Below are 17,546 nucleotides of genomic sequence, written 5' to 3'. Positions count from 1 at the left end.
CTCCGCTCCGGACGGCCAAACAGCAGCAGCGATGACCTCAAGGCAGACGCTGCTGCGACAAGGCCCTCGCCCACGTCCCCACTCGAGGGGCGAGGACAAGCTATCAAAGCCAAAGAGCCGGAGGCCCGGAGCGCAGATGGTGGCGGCGATCTCGTCGGCGACGAGGACTTCTCCAGCCGCCACCACCTCAGCACCGACGACGGCAGCCGTCTGCCCACCGGCAGATCCCCACTCGGGTCCTCCCGGACGGGCGAACACCAACCTCCACGCAGGGGCGTCGTACCGGAGCAAAGGCAGGACAGCCCAAGAACACGAACGCCGCCCTAGCAGCGCGCGACGTCTTGGGCGATCCCCCGGTGCGCGCGGCGCGACAGCCGCCCGTACGACGGGCAGATAGCCGCACTCCGCCCAGCGGTGGAAGGTGGCACCGGAAGCTGCGCCAGAGCCAGCTGAGCCAGTGAACCGGGCACACGGGAGCTGACGACGCTTGCGGGCGCTCGGCCCCGTGTTGTCAAAGTCCGCCCCTTCCGCCAGGCCGGTGAGCGCCCTCTCCCCTAAGTGCTGAGGGAGAAGGTGACCCACGAACCCGTGCGGGAGGTAGAGCTCCGGCTCAGCCCGGCCTCCGCCCTAGCCAGGATGACGAAGATCCTTGAAGCCGAGGGCGGGGCAGAGGCCGCAACCCGGCTTGCTTCTCCCCACCATCAAACTGGTGGTCACCGTCTTGGGTGACCACCGGCGAGGGGATGCAGCCGGGCCGCCTGATGAAAATCCTTGAAGCCGAGCGATGGCTGAAAGGTACCAACTTCCACGAAGTTGCGTTCCTCCAACGACGACAAGACGAAAGCAACGCAAGCGCTCGCCATCCGGGGGCTCGGAAGGTGGAAGGGTGCGATGCATGAGGAGAGTGCGAAGACACGGTTGCCATCCAAGGGGGTCGCCCTCCTTTTAAAGACGACTCTCCCCACTTGCGTCCTCAGCCGTCGCGGACTGAGTCTTCACCAACACGCTCCAAGGTCCTCCCCCTACGAAACGGGGGCTGGGTCCCACGCGTCATGCGAGCTGGCCCAGGACAGAAGGAGCCAAACCGCCGCGCGCGGAGCACACAACTGCCCAGCGGTTACAAGCATTCCTCCACTTTCGCCCAGACCAACGGGTGAAAGGGCGGACCGCCATGCAGGCGGCATGCAACCGCACCAAGGGGGTGCACCCTTTCGACTTCGACGCATCCAGCATGGAGGCCCAGGCCCACACGTCATGTAACCGGCGCGCCGGTTACTACGTGCGAGAAACTACACCGCCACTTGCGCTAGTACCGCGCCTTCTCGATTGCGGAACCGGTGCCACGACTCGAGGCAACCCTGCGCATGGCCCAACAGTGCAAACCGAGCACATCGGTCACGGGTCAGTCAGCCGCGGGAGAAGGCGCGACGGTCGATATGGCCAAAAGTGGCCCGGCAGCAATGGCAGTGACAGGCGGGCGGAAGCAGCAGTCAAGTCGTCTGCAGGCTCACGTCCCCTCCTGGGATAGCGAGAGAGCCCTCTCCCACGGCGTGAAGACGATGTGCTCGTGTCCCGTTCCTCGAACGGCTCGCGCACGCACAACGGCCGCCTCGCCAACCACTCGTCTCATCGCATTAACTCTGCGGTAGGACAGGCGGCACCTTTGGCAGGCGAAGCAGACGACGCTTCACCTCCGCCATAATGACCGCGTCAAAAAAGGTATGCCACGTCGTTCGATTTCATATCCCTTTTCTTCCCCTTTCTCTCTCTTGCTACAGGGACCGGGAAAGGGGATACTCCGAAAGGGATCCTTCTCCACGAAGGAAGCGGGCCCCGAGCCCTCCTACTGATCAGAGGTTCGAAGGCTGGCCCCTCGGAAGGGTTTGACAGCCGCCTCAGAGCACTCGGGCTCCGCGCCCACTACTGGTCAGAGGTTCGAAGGCTGGCCCCTCGGAAGGGTTCGACAGCCGCCTTAGGCCACTCGGGCTCCGCGCCCACTACTGATCAGGGGTTCGTAGGCTGGCCCCCGAAGGGTTCGACAGCCGCCTTAGAGCACACAGAGCGAGGGATGACTCTGGGTACGTCCGATACATGGCCGAGGCTTGGGCTACGCTCCCGAGGTACCCTAGGACATTTCCGAGACCACCAGGAGCGATTCTGTAACGGAATCCCATCAGATGGAGGCATCGAGCCCTCGAACCCTATCAAACGGGACCGGGTCCGGCAAATCACCTGCAGGTACTTTTGGAGCGCGCCTCTGGGCCACTAGCCGACCCTTATCGAACGGGGCACAGGCGTCCACTCGGATCACCCGTTAGCAACTCACTGGAGACACCATGTTCGGCGCCCTCTGAGGGCAACATGGCGCTTTCCCCCCTCCTCCTTGCGGAAAGGCGACACAGGGGCGTATGAAAAAAGCCGAGTCAGTCCTTGACCGTCCTCTTGCTCTATGCGGAGGCTCGGGGGCTACTCTTGCAAACCCGGCTCTAGCCAAACCATTGACAGCGTCAACATACCAGCCCGAGAACTTGGAACCTGACTATGCACCCAGGCTACGGCCAGTTCGCATGAGGGAACAACCAGACCGGCCGAAGCATGACGAAACGCGCTAAGACCTCGAAGGAGTCAAACCACTCCTCCAAGGCCTCGGGGGCTACACCCGGTGGGTGCGCTCGCGCGCACCCACCGGAACGAAACGCAACCGAGAAAGGTCGGTCCCCTTGCAAAAAAGTGCGACAAAAGCCTCCAAGCGAGTACCAACACTCCCTTCGAGGCTCGGGGGCTACTGTCGGGGACCATAATTAGGGGTACCCCCAAGACTCCTAATCTCAGCTGGTAACCCCCATCAGCACAAAGCTGCAAAGGCCTGATGGGCGTGATTCAGGTCAAGGCTCCGTCCACTCAAGGGACATGATCTCGCCTCGCCCGAGCCCAGCCTCGGGCAAAGGCAGCCGACCCAGGAGGATTCACGTCTCGCCTGAGGGTCCCCTCAAGCAACGGACGCACCTTCGGCTCGCACGAGGCCCAGGCTTCGCGGAGAAGCAACCTTGGCCAGATCGCCACACCAACCGACCGTATCGTAGGAGCATTTAATGCAAGGATCGACTGACACCTTATCCTGACGCGCGCTCCTCAGTCGACAGGGCCGAATTGACCGCAGTCACTTCGCCGCTCCACTGACCGACCTGACAGGAAAACAGCGCCGCCTGCCCTGCTCCGACTGCTGTGCCACTCGACAGAGTGAGGTTGACAACAGCTAAGTCCAGCCTCGGACGCCATAGGAAGCTCCGCCTCGCCCGACCCCAGAGCTCGGGCTCAACCTCGACGCCGGACGACGGACTCCGCCTCGCCCGACCCCAGGGCTCGGACTCAGCCTCGACCTCGGACGATGGACTCTGCCTCGTCCGACCCCAGGGCTCGGACTCAGCCTCGACCTCGGACGATGGACTCCGCCTCGCCCGACCCCAGGGCTCGGACTCAGCCTCGACCTCGGAAGACGGACTCTGCCTCGCCCGACCCCAGGGCTCGGACTCAGCCTCGACCTCGGACGACGGACTCTGCCTCGCCCAACCCCAGGGCTCGGACTCAGCCTCGACCTCGGAAGACGGACTCCGCCTCGCCCGACCCTAGGGCTCGGACTCAGCCTCAACCTCGGACGATGGTCTCCGCCTCGCCCGACCCTCGGGCCCGGACTCAGCCTCGACCTCGGAGGAGCCTCCGCCTCACCCGACCTCGGGCTCGGACCGACCACGTCACAGGAAGGGTCATCATTACCCTACTCCTAGCTAGCTCAGGCTACGGGGAACAAGACCAGCGTCCCATCTGGTTCGCCCCGGTAAACAAGTAATGATGACACCCCGCGTGCTCCATGACGACGGCGGCTCTCAGCCCCTTACGGAAGCAAGGAGACGTCAGTAAGGATCTGACAGCTCCGACAACTGTACTTCCACAGGGCTCAAGCGCTCCTCCGACGGCCACGACATCACATGAACAGGGTGCCAAAACCTCTCCGACGGCCACGACGGCATGTACTTAGGGCTCTGGCTCCTCTCTGCTATACACGTTAGCACATTGCTACACCCCCCATTGTACACCTGGGCCCTCTCCTTACGTCTATAAAAGGAAGGCCCAGGGCTCTCGTACGAGAAGGTGGCCGCGCGGGAGAATGGACCGACGCACAAGGCTCTCGCTCTCTCTCCCCCACGCGAACGCTTGTAACCCCCTACTGCAAGCGCATCTGCCCTAGGCGCAGGACAACACGAGGTCGCGGTTTCCCCTTACTGTTTTCCCCCTTGTGTCCCGTCTCGCGCCGACCCATCTGGGCTGGGACACGCAGCGACAATTTACTCGTCGGTCCAGGGACCCCCCGGGGTCGAAACGCCGACATTTTTAAAAAGAAGAAAAGTGTTATTGTATTTGCTAGAATGTTTATTTTTAGCAATTGGTTTGGCTTGATGAGGCTAAGGGTGTGTTTGGAAGCAAAGTATTACAAAACTATGATCCATCCCATGCACCTCACTTGACATCCTCCATATCTCCAACGTTGAAGAGTCGTCATTCCGTGATCCCTTTTTTGGTAGCAACGAAGAATTGTAATTCAGCTAACATTCACCTAAATGTCACATCTCTTTACCTGTGGTTTATTAATAGAACCGATAAGGAACTTGGAAGATCATATTTGGTGGCAGGGTCGGGAGAGGTTGATCTTTAGCTGAGCCGAGATGTTCGTGAATTGTGATGTCTTCGGTTAAAAAACGAAATGGATGATCTCTTGTATACATATACATATGTGTGTTGTTCAAGGCAACTTAAGCATCTCTCCAAGGGTTACTTATCGAGTATCAACGAGTATTTTTATGAGGCTATCTCCAGCAGATCCCCTATTTCAAACTTCACTGTGCAAACAGTGTCATCTACAGTTACACGTCTCCTATTTTACACGATCTGCTGAAGACATCCTGACAAAGAAACAAATAAAATCATATTGATAACAAATAATAAATTGATAGTTAAACAATAGTAAATTCACTAATCTCACTTACATAGAGTTACTAGAACAATATACCTTACTTCACAAGCGATAATATATTATAGATTCATAATTCATTAGCATACTCATACAAATAACAAAATACTAAAAGTAAATAGCAACCAACAACTTATACAATCACTTATTTAGCTATCCATATAAATATTATCATATAGTTCGATGTTCATGTTTCTTGCTATTAGATCAATAATGACAGTTTGAATATATACTAACGATAAAAAATTAACCCACACTCATGGTAATATTATCATCCTTGCCACCTCATTTTCTGTATTTTTCAAGATGTTAACAATGGCCTTACAACATATGACAGTTTAAAAAAAGAAGAAAAGTGGTATTGTATTTGCTAGAATGTTTATGTTTTTAGCAAATGGTTTGGCTTGATGAGGCTTTGAAAGCAAAGTATTACAAAACTACGATTTTGGAATACTACGATTTTAAGATGTCACGACATACCCGTAGTACTTTTTACATTACTCATAGCTACAGGAGACAAAGTATCTCAAACCTTGATATTTAATATACATATGCAATGCTAGTCATAGACAAAAACTTTGGGTTAGAGTAGAGTTTTAAATACTCCAAAAATACCATGATATTCAAAATAAACTTCTTTTTACAATGTAATCAAACACCTCTTAACAAAAAATACCGTAGTATTCTTCGATACCATGGTTTACCTTAAAACTCTAAAAACACCTTGATTCCAAACATCCCATAACAAGTGACAATGACAAGGACTAGGCAAAAACAAGTCGACTTTATAGTCCGAAAACCCATGATTAAGGTCCCGTTTAGTTAGGGGACTAAAGATTAGTCACTAGTTTCTATTTTCATTTAGTCTTTTTTTGTCAAACTGAAGGCTTAAAGTACGGATTAATTGGTTTTAGTCTATAGTCACTCAAAGAGGTGCTAAAATGGACTAAAAGGCACATTTTTCACTTGTTGCCCTCACTTTTTCTATTGACGCTCGTACACAACAAACAAGACAAGGGCCATTTCAGTCTTTGTGTACTGCATTTAATGTGTTGAGAATCTGTTTAGTTTATATAACTAAATAGGGTAGAGACTAAAGTTTAGTCTCTGGACTAAACTTTAGTTCTAGGATTAATGAAACCAAACACGATCTAACTAGTTTGCAGTCCTACTATTACTGTTTGTCTTAGGCCCCATTTGGTTGAGGGACTAAAAATTAGTCACTCGATTTTAGTCTAGTTTAGTCTCTAAATTACTAAACGGTGGGACTAAACTGTTTTAGGTTATGTTTGAAACAATCCAGTTTTTGAGAAACAATTTTTATTTTTTTAGCTAGAAGAGGCTAGTTTTTTTGGTTTTTAAGAAGCTGAGAATCCAATTTCTATAAACTGAGTTATAAACTAACATGTTTGGAACCAGCTCAATTTATATAAACCAGTTTTCTTAAAAACATGGTGATTAAAAAGAGACTGTTATACCCCACTACAACTATAAAATATCATTTTCTATATCAACTATCAATTTTTTATCTACTAACAATTACTCGTAGACCTACAACACAGTGCTGTAGGGGATAAATAGTGATCCCCTAGATTGAGGGAGAGAGAAGAGAACCACACACTAGGGGCTCTGCATGGGGCAGCGCTGCACGCGTGAAGCACCCCTGCAGCCGCCATGCAAGGGGAGAGGAGCTGCTGGCGGCAACCGCTGCAGCCAGCCTCAGAGTCCTGTATAGAAGCGCCTCCACGAGACCACGAGACCACGACTGTCCTCCTCGATCCTCGCACAAACGTTCCCGGAGTACAAGCACCCCCTCCGGAGTACAAGGACGGGAGAGGGGCACGGAGCGATGGACCAGACGGTGTCGGCACTGCACAAGCGGATTGAGACGCTGTCGCTGCAGGCGAGCGCTCTGCGGGACGCCTTGCAGCGGAGCGAGGAGAACACGGACAGCGCGGTCGCCGCCCTCGACTCGTTCGACCACCACATCTCCGCGATCGAGGCCTCCATCCGTCCCGCCCAGGTTCGGCCACTCTCCGCGTTCCCGTCCGGCGAGGAGGGAGAGGTGACCCGTACTCCGATTCGGCCGTGTCGCAGGTGAGGGCGCAGGCCATCACGATGGCGAACGAGAACATCGACAGGACCATCGAGACCGCCGAGGCCATCCTCGCGCAGTTCGAGATCATCCGCCGGGTGAGAGACTGCTCCCGTCCCCCGGCTTCTGTTCGAGAATGCTCTAAACCCCTAGCGAGCTGGCCGCTGGGGCGGGGTTTTGAATTCGATTGTTGTATTGGATGGCTATAATATGGATGGGATTCAGGGCGCCAAAATTTGCATCCAGTGTCACAGTTTTGGTGCATGCCTCGTCGGAAGGTATAAAGGCCCACGGATGGGTTGCAACTTGCAAGCCAATGATTCTGTATGTGAATGCGTGCATATTGCCATATTGGTGTAGTTGCGATCGGTTGTTGTGATGTCAAGAATACAACCAATGATCGACGATTAGCTTGTTACTCTTGTTAGTTCATTGCTTTGTCGATTTCTTCTGCCGGTGTTGAACTCAGTATCTTCGTTACTGTTAGATTACAAGAGCATTTATCCATATTGGTGCAGTCGCAAAATGCCAGTTGGGTTTCATGTTGTAGGATTAGCATTGATAGTTATTGATCGGCTTCTGTGCTTTTGCTAGTTCAGTACTTCACCACTTTCCCCAGCAGATATTATATTTGCTATCCATTTTCTCCAGCAGATGTTATAGTGGATATCTTCGGCACTCTTAGATAATTACCGATTTATTCAAACAGTGCACTCATTACTATTTCTTATGAACATGCTGATGATTTTTGGATAGTTTTGTGCCATTAAATATTTTTGGAACGTTGTCAGTTTTTTTTACTTAGGGGGTGTTTGGTTCTGTGGACTAAAGTTTAGCCCGGGTCACATCAAGCGTTTGACTTTCAAATAGGAGTATGAAATATTGACCCAACCAACTGTACTATATTCGTCTCACTTTTTAATCTTCGGCTGAGAAATTAGTTTTATAATCCGACTACATTTAATACGCCGAACGGAGGTTCAAACATTCGATGTGATAGGAGCTAAATTTTAGCAGGGGCAAACCAAACACCCCCTTATATTGGTTCGAGCATAAGGGTTAGTCTGTTCACATAATTAATGTGAGCTGTACTTTTGAGCTTTAGACTGAAGCTGTGATAGTGAGGGGTCCACGTGCGGATCTGAAGAGCTTCCTGGAAGCTATGGCTCTGCTGAAAGGCGTCATCCACTTCTTTTCCTCAAATAAGAAGTTTAAGAGTTGTGAAGGAGTACTGAATCAAGTTAACAACCTCTTAACCAAGTCAAAGCTGAAGATTGAGGAGGAATTCAGGCAGTTAATGAGCACTTACAGGTAAATTTACATGTACTTTAATGCGTCTGTTTCTGAACCAAGAACTGGCAGAGTCGTTCACTTCTTTTGGTCGAACAAGAACTTTAATGCGTCTACTTCTGAACCAAGTTCATTCTTGATCCTTATAATTGTAGGGAATTACGCCCTGTGTTTCCTAGAGGGTTTCGATTAATGATGTACCAATTCTTTTGATGGATGTTCAAATGTAAACTATTGTGTCTGTTTTTTCAGCAAAGCTAGTGAGCCCACACATCTATTTGATTGCTTTCCAAACCCGCTATTGGCATCAGAAGGGAACTCTAGAGCAGTTGGAGAGCAACTATCCAAAAGCTTTGAAAGTGCTACATACAGGACTCCAACACTAATTCCCCCAAGAATATTACCACTTCTGCATGATATAGCTCATCAGTTGGTTCAGGATGGAAATCAACAGCTGTGCTATAGAATATACAGGTAGGTTTCTTGACCTGGATGTAGCATCTAGCTGTTCTGATTATTTACACACAGATCACAATATGATAATGTGTCCAGGTTGTTTGTGGATATCTGGCCTGAGTATTGAGAGTAAATGAGTTGATGGAAATACATCGATAGCGACAAAATATGAAAGCAATGTGGCACACCTAGTCAGGTCTTGGTCAGCAGCTTACACTGTATGACTAAAAATTGTTGGAGATTGGAAATCGCCTTACCTACTGAGTAACTTAATATATGTCAGTTCGAGCATCCTTGATTTGGAACATTTATGGTTGCCATGCAGTATGAACGACCATTACTTTTCCTTCTCAACTTATATCATCATTCTTTCTTGATTTTTAACTGTGTGATCTACAAAATCATGCTTGGATTTGTTTCTTTTGTCAGAGATGCTCGCAGCTCAGCATTAGAACTGAGTCTTCAAAAACTGGGCATAGAAAAGCTAACTAAACGTAGCATGCAGCCGTGGCTGGCCTCAGGAACCTGGAATCAGATTATGCACGTTACAGTAAGGATGCTTCTATAATTCTGATTGTATTGTATGTGTTTAGACATCAAACTAATATACGATGCTGAAATCAGGTTAAAGTATTACTAGCTGGAGAAAGAAAAATTTGTAATCAGATTTTCGATGGTATCACTTTCAACAAGGATCAATGTTTTGCTGAAGTGACAGGAAGCAGTGTTATGACTCTTCTCAGCTTTGGTGATGTTATTGCTAAAAGTAAAAGATCTCATGAAAATTTGTTTGTACTGCTGGAGATGTATGGATTAATGCATGGACTTAGGTCAGAGGTATGTAGAGATAATGCATTCAGCACTTCTCGTCGCAAGGATCATGTGTTTGTGTCATCACAAGGATATTGTTGTCGTTAATTGTCTTGTCATCAACTTCAACAATGTTGATTTTTAGAACTAGAAAATCGCTATCATCTTCATCTTTGTTTGGCTTATTATCAGGTTGAAGTGACATTTCAAGGAAAGTTTTGCTCTGGGATGCGGGAGGCTGCATTAAGCCTGACTAAGAGCTTGGCGCAAGCTGTACAAGAAACTCTGGTTGATTTTGAGGTGGCAGTTGAAAAGAATAATTCAAAGACTACCGTACAGAATGGAAATCTTCATCCTTTTACAATCGAAGTGATTAATTATGTAAAAGGCCTATTTGAGTTAGTACCACCCTTTCCATCTTGTTATACCTTCCTGACAAACGAGTATTACTATAAGCTCTTAATCCAAACCAGAGAGATCTATAAATCCATCTCCTGATCTCCTTTGGTCTTGAGTTGTCTTATGATTATTCCTTTTCTTTCATCTGGAAAACTCAATGTAGTTTCTTATGGTTGCATTGTAAACATGTGTGAGTGTTGTAATACCTGATGATGCAGAGGTGGTTAATGACCATTGACAATCCTTTGTGCTCTAAGGGTATAGGTGAGCGCACACCACCAAAACTAAGGGCACCAATTTAAAAAACCCTTTATTTTTTTATTCAAAAACTCCTGAAGCATTTTGGAGTCTACGGTTTTGGCACAATATCTTTAGTCTCAACCTGCTAGTAAGAGTGTTTTCCAGGTTTACAGCTTGTCTTGCTCTGTACGATTGCCTTACTTTACTTGACGAGGCAGTATGCTTGCTATAAATAATGATGAACTTGTTTTTTATTTAAGCATGGTTTAATTTATCAGTTATCTTTCTCCAATCCACACTAACATCTCTTTATTCTGAATTGAACAGTTACCAATCAACACTGAAAATACTATTTCAGCAATCTGAAAGTGACAGTGAGACTGAATCTGAACTTGCAACTGTAATCATGAAGGTTATGCAGGCCTTTCAGAATAACTTGAATGGGAAAGCTAAGCAGTACAAGGATCCTGCATTGTATCACATATTTCTTATGAACAACCTTCACTATATGGTTACGTCTGTTAGCAAGTACGCCTCTTTTGTGCTTAAGATCCACATCCACAGATGTCTTGGTGGTCTCCCTGTTCAATAATTTGCTATGTCTCACCTCAGATCAGAATCCAAAGATATACTCGGTGGTGACTGGATTCAGAGACACCGTAAGATTGTGCAGCAAAACGCTAATCAGTACAAGAGGGTAGCATGGGCAAAGGTCAGTGCATCATCGGCAATAGGATGCAGGTTTTTCTATTTTACTACTTGGTGTTAAAGCTTATCATCACCTTTTAACCATTATATTTTATTGTTCATCATGGACCTCTACCTGTTTCAGTGTTTGAGATCTATAAAATACGATGATTTGCATGCTGCACTCTAGTGGTAGCTGATGAAAAATTCAGTTGTTATTTTATTTTTCTCTGATAGAATGCACTACGAGCCAAGGCGTAGAATTCAACCACAGAGATTATCCTCTATAAATTGGATTCAGGTTCCTATTGTATTTTCAGGTTTAAAGGAACTTGCGATCTACATATCCCATCATGAATTTTGTTTCATTTCTAGAGTAAACTTTTTGTGTGATGAGAAGAAGACATACTTTTTACTGTGCACTCTCCCTTGCCTACCACACTTTACATTCAAGTCCGGTAGGTTACATAGGGGCTGATTGGTTCTCGGGCTATCTCATGCCTGCTTCGAGCGGGCCTGGACCGCGAGGGAAGCCCACTCCCCACTTCTCCATGCGTGCAGGCCAGATAGTGAAAAAGGCGCTAAACTGCATGCGCGCATGCAGGGCGGTGGACGAAGGCACACGCATGACGCAACCGAACACGCGCTTGCGCGCGTCAATGCTCGGCGCGAGCCTGGGCGCGTGGGGCACGACAACTAATCAGCCCCATAGTGAAGTTCTTATTTCTCGTGCATGTGCATTATAGGAAACATTGAACAGATCGACATCCTATTCTAACTATTTCAACCTTGCTTAGGGGTTGTTTGAATGCACTAGAACTAATAGTTAGTTGGCTAAAAAATTACTAGTGGAATTAGTTAGCTAGCAAATAACTAGCTATCTATTAGCTAAACTGTTTGGATGTCTTTAACTAATTTTAGCAGCTAACTATTAGCTCTAGTGCATTCAAACATTCTCTTAGGAAGCTTTATGTTCATGTCCCTGTAGGTTAGATGGTTTAAGATTTTCTTTGTTGTCTATGTGCACGATTGGAAATATTGTATAGAATCACATCTTGTTAAAACTACTACACTTCTATGATTTTAGATTTTCCAGACACTCTCCATCCAAGTTTCAGGTGGCAATAGTTCGTCATCACCATGTGATGTTAGCAAAACTGGAGTTTCAAGGACTATGATCAAAGAACGGTCTGTACAATGGCATGTTTTCTGTAACACGTTAGCCTTTTTTTAATGAAATTAATATAAAACAGATAAGGAAATTGTATGCTCCCTTGACAGGTTCAAGTCCTTCAATATACAATTTGAAGAGCTTCATTCAAAGCAGTCTCAATGGACTATACCTGATCAGGAATTGCGAGATGAACTGAGGCTTGCCGTGGCTGAAATTCTCTTGCCAGCATATATGTCTTCGTTAGCCGTTTTGGGTATGTGAAGTTATCTTCTTTATCCGCTCGGGATGCCCTCGCAATTTCTCCATTCAATTAATTGTGTACAGTTAATAATTATTCGATTATACAACCTGCAGTAACAAAAATGTGTTCTGAAATCATGCAACCAAACTCTAAATAGTCCAACCAAATTATACAAGTACTTAGATTTATCACATAATTTTTTTATTAGCGATGGTAGAAAGTGTGTTTGTGATGTCGCCTGTGTCTTAAATGGCAAATTGAAGATCTGCTAGGGTGTTGTGTTTTCCCTCAAATGTTAACGAGGCGAAAGAAAATTATGAATGCACCAACAACTTGTTCCAATTTTCAGTACTTCATTCAATGATGAATTGACAAATGTCATATGGGGTGGCGGTGCAATGAACATTGATCTCTGTATCCGTTTTCCTTCTCATTATATGGTATAATTTTTGAGTAATCAACAGTTTCATAGAGACAATCGCACTGGCTTTCATCTTGTTTTATTATATGACTGTAGCACTGTTTTTAACTTCCAGGAATCTTGTTCAACGTTCGAAGAACCCTCACAAGTACATCAAATACACACAAGAAGAATTGGATCAATTGTTGGGTCAGTTCTTCCAAGGACACTAAGCTGGTGAACAGAAGCAGTTAACACAGAGCAGTATAGGGAGGGAAAAGCCTTGTCTAGGTAAAGTTTTGTACCACAGCTTATGTCAAATGTTTCTACAGAAGAACTACCTACCCTTTTGTTTGCACGCCCGTAAAATGGCACTGAACTACTGATGTAGCCTAACTATGGCTCCTCCACAACACCTGTATCGCGAAGGACTCACGTTCTTTTACTACTTGGCTGAGGCTGAGTACTGTTCCATGCTAACGTTTGAGAAGACATTGGCATATATGCAACCTCATGAGTCAGGATCCTGTTCCCGATATCAATTTGTGGAGTTAATAATTTTCTAGTCAATTATATGTTGTTTTTGCTCATGATGTTGATCTTCATATTGGATGTCTGAAGTGTCACGGCGTCACGCAGCGTAGGAGTTTTAGCCTTTTTTTAACAGGAAATCAGAAATGACAACTGCGACTCTTGTCTGTCTTGCATTTGTTGAGCTACATTTGTTGCAGTTACTTTTTGTGGGTTCCTTTACCATCGCTAGTAAATCTATACTACAGTGGGTAATGGTAGGTTAGGAAATCTTGGTCCGTTAGGGGAGTAAATCGAGTCAACGTTTTCAGTAGTTTGACGGAGTAAATTGAGTCAACCTTTTTGTTGAGTGAATATGTTATAAAAACTTCTTTAGAGCAAATTAATTAGTATAAGGCCCCATTTATTTCATTGGAATTAAATTCTAATCTAATAATAATAATAATAATTTAGACACAAACTAATTAAGTCAATATATTTATATATGTAATATATTTGTATATTATTTTAAATCATATGAGAGAAATGATTATACACCACACTTATGCTATAGATAAGCAAATAAAAGAGTATGCTAAAAGTTGTATATTAGGAAAGTATTATGTAAATTTATAGAATCAATTTTCGTCTCTGACCTATGAATTTGAAATAGATTTGTATATAAACTTTGGAAACTCTTGAAATGTTATATTCTAAAAACATAGTATACTTTATTAGTTAAATTTTAATTCTTTAAAATGAAGTGAAACAAATGGGACCTAAGAAATAGTGTTTTGCGTGATAATATGTATGGTTTAATGGAGACAACCTAATTTTGATTGTGTGGGATGGGAACACCATTCATGGATCGATCTTGTGTGATTGGAGCCCTGGATGTGGATGCTGGTGGGCGGCTGCTCCTGCGCGTGCGTTAAATTCAGATGAGTAGCGCTAGACGGCTAGGTACTACTACGCGCGGTAGTACTGGTGTACTCTGGTAGCCCCAGATATGACGGAGAAGCGGCCGCGGCCCGGACGCTACGCCACACGCGAGGCTCGTTCTTCCTTTTCCTCCTCAGTCCTCAGTCCTCACTCACGTAGTCAGTCCGGAAGATGAGCGGTGCGGGTGCGCGTGTAGTACGCTGCAGCCAGCCAGGCGGGCGGTCCGCGTGGGTCCTTGCCTCCTTGGCTTGCGCTGCACATGGGATCGGGGGGTGGATGTCGCCGACGCCGCGTCTCCCCACCCCCGTACCCAACACAGAGAGATAGAGAGAGAGAGACATTGGCCGGTCGGTCGGTTGTTTGGATGTTTTCGTTCATGACCAGGAAGAAGAAGCTTCTTGTTTCCGGGTGCGTGTACCCAGACCCAGAGCACATGCACACACGACCTGGAGATACGGCCCACCACACCAGAGCACGCGAACCACATGCGTACGTACCCAGCTCGCCACGCCGCCACCCTTCCTCTCAGAGAGCCGACGCTACAGGCGCCGTTCCATGCCAGCAGCACTTGGCGTTCAACGCCCATCCATGGCGCGTGCAGGTTCCCCGCGGCGGCGGCGGCGGCGGCTGCCAACTCTGCCTTCCCTATCTCTGCCGCGCGCGCGCGCGCGGGGCGTAGTGAAGACTGGAGAGTGTGTGTGTGGTGCGGCCGGACCGGAAAAGCTAGCGGCACCTGAAAGTGAAAGCAACGAGGAGCCGGCCGGTACTGTCTGTGCGTCGTGGTATAGTAGAGGCGAAGATGGTGAAACTGCTCCCAACCAAACCAACCACACGGAACCAAACCGACGCAAGAAAGAACGGATGGGAACGTTACGCTTTCGACTAGTACTTTACTCGCATCGCAGTCGACCGAACTAACCTTGATTAGTTTCGGGGCCGGCCAGCTGACCGAGCGAGCGAGAGAGAGAGAGATCACAACTAATAAAGCACGCTCGCTGCTGCCCGGGTGCGTCGTCAAGTCTCCTAATCCTAACCGCAGCCAATAATAATGTAGCATGATGTCAGCGGGTCATCATCACTAGTCCTCCCTTCGCTTCGCCTGACGGGACTACGACTCTACCTGCTACGAGACACGGAGAGAGAGTAGAATGCACACAAGAGAAGAGACAGACACGTTGAACTGCAGGCGCGAGGAAAAAAAGCCCCCCCTCGGAACTTCACTGGCAGCCCGCAGCCTATTAAGGGCCTGTTTGTTTACCCCAATGAATTATATAATCTGGATTATTTTTTGGGGATTATATAATCTGGATTATATAATTTGGATTATATAATCTGAGTAGTCCTGTTTGTTTACCCAGATTATCTGGCGTGTTTCTGTTGGGCGGCGGGCTTCTCCGATCCGATAGGCGCAAAAACGATTCGGTATATTATAATGGCAATGGTGGGTAATTTCTAAGAAACTTGAAAGGGTAGTGGGAAGTGGGAAAAAAATAATCTGAAATAAGCACCTCTTCACTTGCTTATGGATTATTATAATCCAAGGGGTTAGATTATATAATCTGGACAAATAAGCTAGACTGTTTGTTCGCCTCTTAGGATTATTTAATCCAGATTATATAATCTGGGGGTAAACAAACAGGCCCTAAAAACTCCCTCCTCCCCTCCAGCTTTATTACGCACCTTCACATAACACTGCAAAAGCACTCCTCTCTTCGTCCTCCCCCTCCCTCCTCCATCCCATTCCATACCATTCCGCCAAAGAAGAACCACAGACGCTCGCTCCCAACTCCCAAGCCAAGCCGGATCCCAAAATCGGCACAGCGCACCCACTCCGCTCAGTCCCTTCGTTCACCCCCATCCATCCAGCCAGCCATGGGCGGCAAGGACTGCGGCAACCACGGCGAGGACGACCTGCGGCGGTCGTGCCGGCGCCTGCTAGCGATCCTCCTAGTCCTGGCCCTGATCGTGGGCGTGATCGCGCTGATCATCTACCTGGTGGTCCGCCCCACGCACCCGCGCTTCTACCTACAGGACGCGTCGCTCCAGCAGCTAGACCTCTCCAACTCCACCACCCCGTCCTCCTCCCTCCTCTCCACGACGCTGCAGGTGACGCTGGCCTCGCGCAACCCGAACGAGCGCGTGGGGGTGTACTACGACCGGCTGGACGTGTACGCGTCGTACAAGTACCAGCAGGTGACGGTGGCCGCGGCGCTGCCGGCCGTGTACCAGGGCCACGGCGACGTGGACGTGTGGTCGCCCGTGCTGTCGGGCCCCGGCGTCCCCTTCGCGCCCTACCTCGCCGACGCGCTCCGCCAGGACTGCCAGGCGGGCTACCTCGTCCTCCAGGTCAAGGTCGACGGCCGCGTGCGGTGGAAGGTCGGCAGCTGGATCTCCGGCCACTACCACCTCTTCGTCACCTGCCCCGCGTTCCTCGTCACCGCCGGCGGCAACGGCGCGCCCGGCGCTTCCGGGTTCAGGTTCCAGACCACCACCTACTGCCACGTCGAGGTTTAAATTAGGAGCGAGAGGAGGGGAAGGAAGCAGAGAGCCAGAGACCATGGTGGCTACCTCTCTAGCTGCTGCTCCACCTCCTGCCGTTGCCTGGTGCGGTAATAACTCTCTCTCTTTCTATCTGTCCGCTGCTGGCGTTACTGCTGCTGCAGTGATGCGGGATGTAAAGGAGGGGTAAAAAAAATTCCTTTCGTTCTAGCCCCTTGTTTTTTTCATCTTCTCCTTCACCTTTCCATATACTACTAGTATGCTCTGTCGACTGTTGTTCAAAGGAAGCTTCCAATTGTCAATAAACATTTTGGATCGGAGGATCAATCGCAATTAACGGCGCAGCCAGCGAAGTGGTCACACGTTGATCTCGGAGCCAGATCGACCGTCTTTGGCGAATGGGTGGGGTATCCCTCGTTCGTTTGACCCTAAAGCTAGACGCAACAAGCGCGTGATCTAGGTAGAGTTTGGAGTTTTGCTTGGGGGCAAGGAGCCAGCAGATCAGATTTGGTGTGGGGGAAGCCGGGAACCCCAAGTAGAAGTACACACACAGCAAGCACATGGGGACTCTCCTTCTCCTGTGGTGATCGTCCTCTACTGCCCATGCCAAAGCGGTGGTTGGTCGCCCAGCAGCACTCATCATTCTTCTTCTCTCTCTCTGTCTGTGTGTGTCTCTGATCCTCACTCAACAGCAGCACACAGCTGTAGCTTCACTTAGCCAGCAAGGAACACCATATTGGGCGTGCATGGTCATATACTCACCATGTGGTGTGTCAG

The 17,546-nt window shown here is 48.3% G+C and overlaps 2 protein-coding genes across 2 annotated transcripts; both read left to right on the top strand.

Moving 5' to 3' along the window:
- The first annotated feature begins 8,320 nt into the window (after window positions 1-8,320).
- On the top strand, window positions 8,321-13,374 carry LOC100191404 (uncharacterized). Its single transcript, NM_001136838.1, has 10 exons — window positions 8,321-8,432; window positions 8,664-8,885; window positions 9,297-9,417; window positions 9,492-9,704; window positions 9,870-10,075; window positions 10,644-10,844; window positions 10,929-11,028; window positions 12,091-12,191; window positions 12,285-12,430; window positions 12,955-13,374. Exons 1-10 carry the CDS (start codon window positions 8,419-8,421, stop codon window positions 13,071-13,073), a joined length of 1,443 nt encoding a protein of 480 aa, NP_001130310.1. The 5' UTR covers window positions 8,321-8,418; the 3' UTR covers window positions 13,074-13,374.
- A 2,650-nt stretch (window positions 13,375-16,024) lies between these two features.
- LOC100273203 (VAMP protein SEC22) lies at window positions 16,025-17,049 on the top strand. The gene has a single exon (NM_001147646.1). It carries the CDS (start codon window positions 16,143-16,145, stop codon window positions 16,782-16,784), a length of 642 nt encoding a protein of 213 aa, NP_001141118.1. The 5' UTR covers window positions 16,025-16,142; the 3' UTR covers window positions 16,785-17,049.
- The last annotated feature ends 497 nt before the right edge of the window (window positions 17,050-17,546 follow it).

This window comes from Zea mays, chromosome 10 (assembly GCF_902167145.1).
Source record: "Zea mays cultivar B73 chromosome 10, Zm-B73-REFERENCE-NAM-5.0, whole genome shotgun sequence".
NCBI lineage: Eukaryota > Viridiplantae > Streptophyta > Magnoliopsida > Poales > Poaceae > Zea > Zea mays.
This window is presented reverse-complemented; position numbering and strand designations above follow the sequence as displayed.